Source organism: Triticum aestivum, chromosome 2A, assembly GCF_018294505.1.
Source record: "Triticum aestivum cultivar Chinese Spring chromosome 2A, IWGSC CS RefSeq v2.1, whole genome shotgun sequence".
NCBI lineage: Eukaryota > Viridiplantae > Streptophyta > Magnoliopsida > Poales > Poaceae > Triticum > Triticum aestivum.
The window spans coordinates 703,021,239-703,034,485 of record NC_057797.1 but is presented as its reverse complement, the minus strand read 5'-3'; the positions used below and the strand labels follow the sequence as shown (position 1 = coordinate 703,034,485).

The window sequence follows — 13,247 nt, the reverse complement described above, 5'->3', positions numbered from 1 at the left end:
GAAGTTTGGCAACTACACAATAATTTCAGATAGGCAGAAGGTAATGAAATCCACTTGTGCTAGCTTTCATTTAGTTCTTTCTAGTAGTTACTTGCATTTAGGTGTAGCTACTTTCTGTACACAATCATACTTCTTTCTAGTAGTTACACAATCATTTAGGTGTAGTCACTAAGTTAGCTTTACTTAAATTCACACAAGGCCTGCTTAAAGCCATAAACAGAGTCTTTCCCAATTGTCCACAAAGGTTTTGCCTCAGACACATTTACCAGAACTTTCAAAATGCTGGGTTTAGAGGGCCAGAATTGAAGAAATACATGGATGAAGCAAGTTACTCATACACTAAACATGGTTATAATGTTGCAATGGATGAGTTGAAGAGAGAGTGTGAGGCAGCATGGGCTTGGCTTAGTAAAATCCCAAAGCACACTTGGGCCAGACATGCCATGGACACAAATTGCAAAACAGACTTAGTAGTTAACAACTTAAGTGAGGTTTTCAACAAGTGGGTTCTAGATGTCAGGGCTAAGCCAATAAGGACCATGGTTGATGGAATTAGAACAAAATTAATGGTCAAGTTTAATACAAATAGAACCAAGACTCAGACTGTCAGATGGGAGATTTGTCCAACATATGCAGAGAAATTGGAGGAAGCAAAGAAGTGGTCTAGAAACTGCCAATCATTGATGGCTGGCCCCAACCTTTTCCAAGTTACTAGTGAAGAGAGAACATATGCTGTCAACCTAGCACAAAGGACTTGTGGTTGTAAGAAGTGGGATATGACAGCAGTTCCTTGCAATCATGTTGTTTCTGCTATACACAAGGCTAAGCTTCAGCCAGAGGACTTTGTTCATAATTTCTTCAAAAAACCTATGTACCTGGCAGCTTACAGTCCTATAATATATCCTGTACCTGGCCCTGACATGTGGCCAAGGACAGATAGTTTGGACATTGAGGCTCCTGTTTTCAAAGAACACAAGGGCAGAGCACAGACTAAGAGGAGAAAGGGCCAATTTGAGAAGCCAGCTCCCAAAGACACTTCAAGAATGGCCTCAATTACCTGCTCCGACTGTAAAAAGGTGGGCCATAGGTACACCAATTGCCATGATGCTCTAAAGCCTGCACTTGCTATGAGAAAGAACAAACATCAGGTAACCACTCTGCTATGAGAAAGACTAAATTTATTGTTACTTTGTTGCTTACTAATATTAAACTACTTGTTTCATTGCAGCCAAGCACCAGCTCTTACCCACCTGATAGTAGAAGCACACCAGCACCAGCAAGGAGGGCAGCCTCTGCTGCTGCCAGTCCAGCTCCAGCAAGGACTGCAGCTTCTGCTGCTGCCACTGCTGGTGGATCATCAAGGAGGGCAACATCTGCTGCCAATCCAGCTCCATCAAGGAGGGCAACATCTGCTGCTGCTCCAGCTAGGAGGCAGCCAACTGCTCCAGCTGCTCCCAAGGGTAAGGCAGCAGCCAGTAAATCTTCATCATCTGCTCCCAAGAGTAAGGCACCAGCTGCTCCCAAGGGTAAGGCACCAGCAACCAGATCTTCATCAGCTGCTTTCATGCCTCCAAGACCAAGTGATGGTTCCCAGAGAGTCAGGAAGCCCAGCAACAGAATGAAGGATTACTTGACTGCCTCTGGTGCAAAATGGTGATGATTTGGTTGTATTGATGTTTTATCAAACTATGGCATTTTGGTTGTGTTGTGAAACTATGTTGTTGAAGTTGTGCTACTCCAGTTATGCTACTCCAGTGTTGATGGTGATTTGGTTGTGTTGATGTTGTATCAACTTTGGAATTCTAGTAGTCCTATGATGCTCAACTGTTATGATCAATTTGTGTCAAACTATGGCATTCTAGTAGTACTGCTGATGCTGTGATACTCTTGATGTTGTGATACTCTTGATGTTGTGATAGTCTTGATGCTGTGATACTCTTGATGCTGTGATAAAAACCCAAAAACCCTATCTTGGCCTACTTGATGCCTCGGCGTCGATAAAAACCCAAAAACCCTATCTTGGCCTACTTGATGCCTCGGCGTCGATAAAAACCCAAAAACCCTATCTTGGCCTACTTGATGCCTCGGCGTCGATAAAAACCCAAAAACCCTATCTTGGCCTACTTGATGCCTCGGCGTCGATAAAAACCCAAAAACCCTATATTGGCCTACTTGGTGCCTCGGCGTCGATAAAAACCCAAAAACCCTATCTTGGCCTACTTGATGCCTCGGCGTCGATAAAAACCCAAAAACCCTATCTTGGCCTACTTGATGCCTCGGCGTCGATAAAAAACCAAAGACCCTAACTTGGCCTACTTGATGCCTCGGCGTCGATAAAAACCCAAAAACCCTAACTTGGCCTACTTGATGCCTCGGCGTCGATAAAAAACCAAAGACCCTAACTTGGCCTACTTGATGCCTTGGCGTCGATAAAAAGCAAAAAACAACTCCTCTTGGCCTATTTGATGCCTCGGCATCGATAAAAAACCAAAAACCCTAACTTGACCTAGTTGATGCCTTGGCGTCGATAAAAAGCCAAAAACAACCCTAATTGACCCTACTTAACTCAGAATCATCAGTTGAACAGGAACATACTAAAGCAAAAAATCATCATTTGCAAACAGATTACTTAAGATAACATTAACCAGCTCTAAATACCACCAAATTCAGCACTAGTTCAAATCCATACATAATCATAGTTTGACATTCAGCACTAGTTCAAATAGCACCACATTCAGATAGTTCAAATGCAAACATCTTACTTAAGATTACATATCCATAGTTCAGGAGTACTCATAGTTAATAGAATTTAAACTACTATCATTATAACAAATGCCAAACCACACCCTGCAAAAGGTCAGCAAATGCCAAATGATATTGCCCATTCTTCTCTTGCATTCCTTATCCATTTATGATGGCCTTGATGCCCTCCAGCTTCACATTGCTCTCTTCAACTGTCTTCTTGAGCTCATCAATGTGGATCTGCAAATTCTTCTTCTCTTCAGCTAGCTTCAACTTCATGTTCCTAATGACAGTACCTTGAGCAGCTGCTATGTTCTTCAAAGTGTCATACTTCTCCTGCAACTTGGTTGTTTCAGCATCTTTCCTTTCTATCACTGCCCTCTGCTCCTGGCCATCCATAAGTGCATTGACATCTTCAACCAACTTCTCATAGCTGGCCTGGAGTTTCTTCTTCTCTTGTGTCAGGTCATGAACAGTAAATGAATGCATCAGACATAGACCACAATTTGGACAGTGCATTCTCAAGGGTAGTGGGCCAAGATGGATCAATCCATTCTACTAGTCCACAGTTTTTACCTTCCTGGAAAAAGAGTATTAACAAAGTGAATTACATAACAGTGACTTGCTTACAATGATAGGCTAGATTACTTTATACTAAAATTCAGATCATGCTCTAAAATAAAAAACTACTAAGTAAACAATGCTGGTGTGCTAACCCATGAATATTCTGTCCTAAAATAAGCTAACATGACAGAGTTAAAAAATGACCTAACTAAACAATATTGCCAGATCCAAACTAAAAAATGCTGGTCTGCCAACCCATGCATCTACTCTCTTAAAATATGCTAACCTGGCAGAGTTAACAAAATGACCTAACTAAACAATGTTGCCAGAACCAGACTAAACAATGCTGGCAGAGTAAACAATTAATGAATCCACTGTCCAAACTTCACAGTATAATACAATGCCTGCTTCCACAGTAAACAATGACTGGATCCACTGTCCTAACCTCACAATATGATACAATGACTGCTTCCACAGTACATATCCATGATAAACAAATGACATATCTGTTTGGTAAATCCACAACTTCCAATTAGTTCAGCTGGAACCATACCTTCTCTGCACAACAAAGAAACCTCCTGCCAGTGTGAATCCCTTCGAAAGCAACACGCCTTTCTGCTGCCTTCCCGTGTCCATGGCACAAAACATACATATCTGTCTCAGGGCCCTCGAAATCTGAGTCTTCGGTGCTAGCAGGAACCTGGAGTGCAAAGGAATGACAGATATTTGGTCCAATGATTGAAAAGAAGCTCATTTCAAAAATCCCCAAATATCAAACCCTAACCCTAACTCTGAGAACTGACCTTAATGGTGTCATCGTCGGAATCTGAGCTCATGTACTGCCTGGTGTGCTCGCTGCTATCCGACCCATCACTCCACGACAACATGGCGCTGCGGCAGCGGCGCGACGCAGTGGCAACGGGTGCGGCGACCAAGAACAGAGCGAGAGCGAGAAGAGAGCGAGCGAGCAAAGTGGAGAAGGAGTAACGGTTGGCGCTTTTGACTGCTAGGACTGAACGGCGCCGTCTAACGCCGTCTGCCGGCTGTCGGGACGGCCTGGAGTGCCACGTAGGCGAAAAACAGGCCCCAGCTGTCATAAACTCACTTAACACGGCCCGATCCGCCGATCAGTGATTTTTGCAAAAGAATTACGCTAGACGTGGTGCTGTCTGCAGCTAATCTGTATCCTAGTGATTTTCGCAAACCTAGCCCTCAAAGTGGTGGTTTTATGCAATTTACTGATCATGTGAGAAAGCGTGAAACAGCCAAGAGACTGGAATTTCAGACTTCAACAATTTTATGAATTGTACAGATGAATTTGAATTAGCCAATATAATGTATTTTCATTCATTTTAGCTCATTTATTAAATATAAACGTGTGCCATATTTTACCTTTAATTTGTGCACATTCAGTCAAGATGGTCCCACGTGTCAGGGCACATGTGGTGCTCCACTTCGACTATTTTTTTCTTCTATAGCCGGTTTCTCCACCCGTTCCACCACACACTCGGTTCATTATCCGGTTTGGCCCAGATCATCGACAACATGCCGACACCATTGGCTGCCGCGAGGTGGTCAATGAGCTGGGAACACGAGAAACGGATGCCCGAGAGACACGACAGGCGGAAGCACGGGCTCAGCTTTCACTTGAATCCTATCTTGGCGAGCTTTAGAATGGCTAAAACTAATATTTTGTGTAAATAATAGTTATAGTAATATATTTATGTATCCCCAAAATGATTAAACTTAACCAAACAAAACATTGGTTAGCAATTTTGAATTAGGCTCGGGCTTGGTATTTTCACCTGGGCTTTGTTAAACCTGGCCCAAAACCTAGCCCAGCCTCGGTATGTCTAATTCAACCAGCTGTAGGTGATATCAAATCGTACATGAGCGATGATGTAAAAAAGCACCATACATGCGTTCACATATACTCATCACATTATCTTAAATTCCAATGCAAAAAAAAATATTATCTTAAATTCTGGTTCTTACATCACCATCCAAGACCAACTAATCAATGCGATTGCGTGGCTCGGAGGATAACCTCCAACCCCTCCAGCCCCAGCGTGCACTTTGAGTCGAGCCATGTACCAGGAGCCTCTGTTTTTCCTTTCTTTTTTGTTATTTTTCCCTTTTTACTTTCTAATTATTTTCTCCTTAACCTTTTTGCCTTTTCACCGAATTTTAAAAAATATTCATGAATTTTTTTAAATGATCAAGAATTTTCAAAAATGTTCACGATTTGAAATATTTTTCCAGAGTTCAAAAAAGTTCGTGAATTTGAAAAATTGGTCTCATATTTGCAAAAAGGGAATTTAAAAAAATTATAAATTTTTTGGAAAATTGCTCCTGGATTTGAAAATTCTCCCCTATTTCATAAATGTTTAAGAATTTTAAAAATAATCCAAATTACGAAAACTTTCATGAATTTGAATATTTTCTAAGATTTCGAAAATGTTACACAAATCCAAATAATGATTACTAATTTGGAAAATGTTTCTAAAATTCTAGAAAAAAGTTCCAAAATTTGAAAAAATTACTGTTCACGTATTATAAAAAAATTATTGCATTCCAAAAATATGTGCCAAATTTTTAAAAATATTCCTAAAATTTAATAAATACAAATGGAAACTGAAAAAAGAAGAAAACACACACAAACAAATCAGTTGAGGGAAGGAAACTGGGCCCTTTGGCCTAGTGCAGCACGGATCTATTCCTCATCGGTCCGAACGACGCTTAATGCTGCAGCGACCACGTGCCTCCCTTGCGACCACGTGGCACGTCATAATTTTCTCTTCCTCTTCCTTAGCAAAATAGCAATGTATTCTCATTTATTTATTTTTGTCTAGATTACAGTATCTCTTGGTTCGAATTTAACCCTTCTCTGTGTTGTTTGTCCTAAATATTTTTAGGTTACAACAGTTGTATGTATGAAATTGTGCCTAGTGGATTAAATCTTATTTAATTAGATTTAATTGTACTCCCTCCGTAAAGAAAATATAAGATCATTTAGATCACTACTTTAGTGATCGAAATGCTTTGGTATTTCTTGATAGAGGGAGTATGTGTTTGGGCAAAACGTCAGGCATTAGCTATTGTTTTAACTTGTAATTAGATATGCTTCATTGGCTTCATAATTTTTGATATCTTATTTGTTAAGTGCAGATAATGGACAGTTTCTTCTAAAAAGAAATGCACCATCACAAGATGCTCCTGAAGACATGAATTGGGAGGAGGAGATTCAATATGATCCAGGCAAAAGGAAATTGATAGAATATTAAGTGATGATGTTATTTTTGTTTTGTGGAGAACGAAGAAACAGAAAAGGTCATCAATGATCATGTGGTTGAGTATTTCATGTCTTGGAGGAATAGATTATACTAAAGGTAATTTTTTTTAAAAAATTAGCAAATTTAAATACTTTGATTTGGGCATTTTTTTTATGTTCTACTTGAAAATTTGATTCTAGTTTTTATATTGTAGGTTAATGACCATGATGTGTGATGATGTGTTTTAATTTGAGAATGCTAGACCTTTTCAAGTAATTTTGTCATTTTTTTAGCATTATATTTAAGCAGTTTGGCTGTTGCATTTTGTTTTACAAATCGACTTCTATTATGTTTGGTAATCCCTATTACAAGCTATGACGGACATTTATTTAATGCATCCACGCTTGAAATTTTTCTCCATGGTTAAGTGGTGCATCAGGGGAAGATTAGCTCCAGCTCCGCCCCTGCCCGTCTGCAGCAAGAGTATCAAGGAGGCCCCCTACATGCGCCCGGACACCCGCGCTGAAATGAAGGTAGTGGACATGCCCTGCATCTGCCTCGTCCTCACCGCCGCCAACAAGCAGATCATCAGCGTCCAGAAGTTCGTCCACTGCTTTGTTATGCTTATAATTAGTATTTCCATTAGTGAAAGGAAATAGCACACTATAGCGTGCTGGAGAATAACTCGTTAATGTGTGTCGCTATAGCGCGCTAATAGCAAATCTTATGTGTGTCGCTATCTTTTTGCTATAATGCGCTATTTTTTCACTGAATCTGGCACGTTGGTAATTTTGCAGCTTACACCGTCGTGGCGCCACTGCCGCAGTTGCCATCCAAGCATGCGTGAAAGAGTTCCGACCATGGGGTCGTACCAGGGAAAGGCGAGGGAAGGAGTGATCGTGGCAGAATAAACTGAATATAAGTGTGTGCGTGCGTGCCTGTATGCCGAGCTAGTGAGCTATCATAGAATGTACCTTCTGCCATTCTGCTATGGCATGTTACCCACTTATCTGAATGAACAACAGTGCCTTCCGTCTGAGAAGTTACAAAGAACATTTCTCCAAAAGAAAAAATTACTCTGAACAAACGGCCGCAGTTGTTAAAGATTCGAACCATGGAATCATGGGCGTGAAGAATTCAGGGTACTGATGGGGTGGAAGGCTTATATATAGAGGAGAGATTTAGAAGAGTAATTAGTGAATAATGGCTTACTAGTGACTATGGAATCTGAATAACACGGTAATTAATAAAGCCACCCGTCGTAAGAACGACCCGCCCAAAATGGATGTTGAATTTCTCTTATACCCCAGTAATTCCCGGAGTATATATCCCTCCAGCCCTCTGAATAAATAAGCTAAACAATGATAACACAAATATATGGCATTCAAAACTGGTGCATGCAGATACTAGACTGAAATACAAATTCATGGGTAATAGAAACCGTTGATTAGGATATAACAACTCCAAGCATAAGCTACTAACTGCGAAAGCAGATAAGAGATACAAACTAAAAGCAACATTAACAGGGCAAGACAATGCTACTTATTTTTGCTCCTCAGGCCTTCCATGAAAGGCTCTCCGACTACCTCTAGCACACCGGATTATTGGCCGACAATGAATTGTTGGCGCCGGTGCAGGAAACCCTACACTCTACTAGGTCAAATACTAGAGAATAAAGCTGCTGCAAATCGGGGAGCCATTAGTCGGTCACCATCTTCATGTCTGGGTCGTAGCGGCCTTGGTTCCCGGAGAGGGACCAGCCCACCGGAGCATATGAAGCGTGTGTCGGATGGCCTGCATTGTTGAACGTGCTACCGTTGGGTCCCATAGGGCTCCCTGGGTCATCAGAATGGTCACTTGATGTTCCATCTGATGGCGTAGCAGCAGCTGAGGCTGCACCGAAGCCAGCAGGCGTCTGCATCGGCGCAGATGTAAGCATCGGCGCAGATGTTGGCTCGCGTTTCGGTTGTTCTTCCTTGGGCTTTTTGTTACCTTCGGCGATGAAGCTGCCCACCACAACCTGAAACGCAACATGGTAACCTGTCACCGATGGCCTAATTTGGATGCAGAGATGCCACTTGACAATAAAGTGCAAAGAACATCAACAAACCTGGACAGGCGTTGCAGCCATAAGCATTCCTGCAACACAACCTCCTACGATACGCCCATCGCTTCCAGCCAGAGCAACACTCAGACCACCTGTCCTGCTACGAGTGTCACCATCCTCTGCCAGCAGAAATGAGCCCGACAGAGAGAGAATATCAAAGTGGCCCTGTGACACATAACAGTATATAGGTAATCAATGTATTTTTACAATTTGGAATATAACTTTGTATGATATAAAACTGACATCCCATTCCAAAATATCAAGAAATACGGTGTGACTCTGTAGTCTGACCACATGAAGGAACCAGTAAACTATCATAAGGTCTAGAAAACCTGGTGCCTTTAACATGCTCAGTTAGTGATTTGCACTTAATGGGAGAGTGAGAAGTACAGATTAAATTTTCGGACCTGTTGTCATGTAACTTAAAAAGCTGAGATGTAAACTGAAAACTACATATTAGACATTTCAGTTCTGTCGTCAGAGACTATATATGTTCACAAGAACAAACAAGAAGATTAACAAACTCCATATTGGGCTCACAAAGACAGTTAGCACACAATACATGAAAAACAAGGAAGCTATACTAAAGAAGTAATGGAAATAGAAAATGTAAAAGAAATATGAACAATCAGTAAATCGACCATATAGGCTTAATTTTTTACTCCTAAATAATAAGCAAACATTCAGTTAACCATAGGCCAACAGAGTGCAGACTACAGAATTATATGCTAGAACACAACCAAATCATAGGTCCGTTGACAGCTGTGATGCTACTGTAGGACTTTGAACCTGTGCATTACCACTTCACAAAAATAACGAGAAGCGAAAATCGCACAATGCCTCTGAGATCTCAGCAAGTTGGGCCTTGACGTACCTCATATGTCACTATGCCACCAGAGGTTGCTGGTTGACGGAGTGTTGCTGTGCACAGCGCACCGTTTGCTGAGATTATACATGTAGTACGTGGGCCTTGTTGTGAAAAAGACATTATTTTCGAAGCAACATCCTGCAAACAAGATAAATTAAAGCATAAACGCCCACTGTGTGGTAAATAGTCTGAACTCCAGGGACAAGCAAGGAATAGGTTCAGCAAATATCTATCAAGGGAGGATGTGGATTGGTACTGCAGAATAATGACAGGTATCCAAGTAATGCCAGGAGAATGGGAGCTAACAGCCTAAGATAGAACCGACAGTTATTTATTACTCATACTCTCCTAGTTTTGTAAGACCATCCTTTAAGAATTGTGCCATGCATCCTGTGGATCAGCAGGTTGGATACTATGTAATAAATATGCAGTAATGGCATGGAATCCATGGGAAGACCGAAAACAGTTGTAGCAAGAAAACAGAAGTCAAGAGGATAAAATATCAAAAGATGCTCAAGGGTCCACTCAGTGCTATGCTTTACTTCTTGCTGTTTGTACCAGGAGCCACATAATATACACTCTGTTCTTAGCTCTTCCATGGAAGTGATTAATTTCAACGTAAAGCAGTATGCTCATGAATAATATAATGCTGACAGGTTCTGTTCTCAACCAAGACTGGTAGCCAGCAGGGCAATCTACTCGATCCTGACCGTACAACTAATGTCCAAAAGCAACTTAGGAACAACTAGAGCACGCGATGACATCAGAGAGGACGGAGCATTTTTCAAGTACTCCCTCCATTTTTATTTAGTCCGCGTATTAGCTTTGGTAAAAGTTAAGTTTTGCAAACTTTGACAAAGTTTATAAACAAAAATATTAACATATACAATAACAAATTAATACCATTAGATTTATTATTGAATGTACTTTCACATCATATAAATTTGTGATGGTAAATGTTTATATTGTTTTCTATAAACTTGGTCAAACTTTATAAAGTTTAACTTCAGCCAACTCTAATATGTGAGGAGTACCTCATTAGGCTTGACAGTTATTATGTGAGGAGTAAATGATGTCCCAGCTGAACCTACAATTCAGTAAACCAAATATCATAGTCAGCACAAAAAAATGTTCAAAGAAGGCCATCGAATTACAACCAACGTGATAAACTGCGATTAACATGATACTCCTATATTGCCAGAATATTTACCACCCTTTTATCTTGCAAAACTCAAAAGTAAACACAGTTTGTGACATGATAGAAAAATGAGCAAAACAATAATAAAAACCCATAGAAGAATATTCCTAAAAAAATAAGGCAACCAATAAATTTTCTAATATTCAGAAGACCTGAGCTCACTACTATATTATATGAGTGCTCTGTGCATAACTAACATCAAGCAGAGGTGTACTTCCCACATTATTTAAATGCCTGCACTATTGCGTCCTATTTAATTCCTTTACAATGTGGAGAAATCCTTACAAAGTAAATGGCGACAAACATGTAGAAAGACATACAGTACTACATGCTTTTATTCAGCACAAGCTGCTGCTGAGTGAACAGTGATGTTTCTGAATTCAGATATGAACCAACGCGGGTGCGGCCAAAATTACCTAAGGCATCGAGCTGTTTCTTTTTGCCAGATCCCGGGGGCCGTCCTCTGCGCTTCCCGTCAGGATTCGAGTTGGAGCCCGCGCCACCAGACTGCCCGCCCGCCTCGGCCTTCACCGCCGAGCCCATGGTCCCGTCCGGCCCGTACTTCCTCGGCCTTCCCCTCTTCTTCTTCACGAGCTCCCCGCCGCTGCCGCTGCCGCTGACGCTGACCACCAGGGCGCCACCGCCGCCGCCGACGGACTGCGGCATGCCCGGCGGGGTGGAATCGGGCCGGTACATGGCGAGCGGCGGCATGTCCGCGGGCTTCAATGCCGCCTGCGAGGCCCCGGGCGACGCCATGGGGTTGAAGGCGAGCGGCATCCCGTGCATGACGCTCGCGGAGCCCGGCGGCATCGCGCCGTAGGCGTGCTGCGGCATCATGACGCCGGGGGCCACCGGCGGCGGCGAGCTCACGCGCGGCGTCTGCGTCTGCGGCGTCGGCGGTGGCGTCGTCTGCTGCGGCGGCGGCGGCAGCGGCAGCGGCAGCGGCGTCTGCTGCTGCTGCGGCTGAGCCCGGCCGTCCATCTCGCGGCGAAACCCTAGGTCAGGCCACCGCACGAATCCGGCGCGCTCTCCTCGGCCGGCCCGCGCCGCGCGTCGTCGCTCCGGGCAGCGCGCGCGCGCGGTTAGCGGCGGTTGTACGTGAACCACCTCTGCACTTCAAAAACTAATCGAGGAAATCGAGACTCAATAAAATACGCAGGGAAAATGGGGAAAGCGGAGGCGGATTTGCGCGTGGAAAGAAAAATCGATCTGGGAGTAAAACTGGGGGAGGGAGACGGGAGTTACCTGCCCTCGGGGGTCGGATCGGAACAGATCTGCTGGCCGCAGGAGAGAAATCGCGAAATATCGAGCAATAAATCGGCCCCCCACCCCCCTCCTCGCGTGCTCTTACCGGCTGGACAAAAATAGCCTCGGTTTCCTTTTTCATTGGCAAATTATTTTTCTTACATATGGACCCTTCCAAGAAAAAACACCCTTACTAAAAGTATCATCTATAAAAAAATCGGAAATTTTATAGAGCGTCCGATCCCCTCGCACGAATCTCAGCACGTAAGAGTGGCAATTCTTGTGGGGCACCATTCGCTCTACCCATCTTTCCTGAGCGAATGATGCAAAACGTTTGCTCCAACCACCCCTTGAGCGAACGATGCAAATCTTGAACAAATGACATTCTTCTATATAAGCATCACAATTTTTATGTGTATTATGGTAGTTATAACTTGACAAATTATTGAGACATGTGTGGCAATTTTCTCTATGTTTGCAGTGATGTTTTCTCTTCTATAGCATGGCAATTCTCAATGTTGCATCATAGCAATTCATGCACGTGTGTGGCAACTGGCAACTTTTCTTCGGTGTAGGATGGCAATTCTTTTCGCCATAGCATAGCAATCAACTTCTACTAGCATCACAATTCCTGGATAGGTAAGCAAATTTCACAAATTTCTTCATGTAGCACGACAAATTCTTCTATACTGCAGCATAGCAATCAGAAATCCAATTCAGCTCTTAGCGTATGCTCCTGCCCATCAAAAATGTTTTTTTTTCAAATGTCAAAAAAATTGAAAAAGAAATAGATATGTTCATTGTCACACAAAAAATGCTACCTGCAAATTTCTACTGAAAAAGCTTGAGTATTTTGACCTATGCAAAAAAAAAAACAAATCGAATGCTAAATGTTACAATTTATTTATTTATTTTCACCGACGAAGCATTGCTATCCTATTTCGCATGAAGATTGTCAAGCATGCTCGCTAGACTAACATTGAACATCCACAAGAAAATTTTAAAACTCAGATTTTTTTTAATTGATTTACTTTTAAAAAAATTACTATTCCTTTGGGAGCATATGCACACCAAAGCCAAAACGGGCCTCCCCATAGCAATTCTCTCATGTTAACATGACAAAAAAATTAAGGAAAAAAGGTTTTAAGAGCCTGGGGGGAGGGGGAGGGGGAGGCGTTGGTGCCTCCCAAATCACCATTTTTCACTTACGAGATCCTCCAAAGCGCACGATAGTTCGCTATAGGGGCATCA

The 13,247-nt window shown here is 42.3% G+C and overlaps 1 protein-coding gene across 1 annotated transcript; it reads right to left on the bottom strand.

The window, feature by feature from the left end:
- Window positions 1–7,940: 7,940 nt before the first annotated feature.
- Window positions 7,941–12,131, bottom strand: LOC123190369 (AT-hook motif nuclear-localized protein 10). The gene is made up of 6 exons (XM_044602997.1): window positions 11,997–12,131; window positions 11,168–11,874; window positions 10,588–10,640; window positions 9,560–9,691; window positions 8,689–8,850; window positions 7,941–8,598 (listed from the first exon to the last, which is right to left on the bottom strand). Exons 2-6 carry the CDS (start codon window positions 11,730–11,732, stop codon window positions 8,278–8,280), a joined length of 1,233 nt encoding a protein of 410 aa, XP_044458932.1. The 5' UTR covers window positions 11,733–11,874; window positions 11,997–12,131; the 3' UTR covers window positions 7,941–8,277.
- Window positions 12,132–13,247: the final 1,116 nt, after the last annotated feature.

Excerpts from the sequence above, each read along its gene's own strand:
- LOC123190369 (XM_044602997.1), bottom strand. The coding sequence starts at position 11,732 with ATGGACGGCCGGGCTCAGCCGCAGCAGCAGCAGACGCCGCTGCCGCTG. Across the intron at positions 10,641-11,167 it reads GAAACAGCTCGATGCCTTAG|GTTCAGCTGGGACATCATTT; the intron begins GTAATTTTGGCC and ends ACTGAATTGTAG. Across the intron at positions 8,851-9,559 it reads GTGGCATAGTGACATATGAG|GGCCACTTTGATATTCTCTC; the intron begins GTACGTCAAGGC and ends TATGTGTCACAG.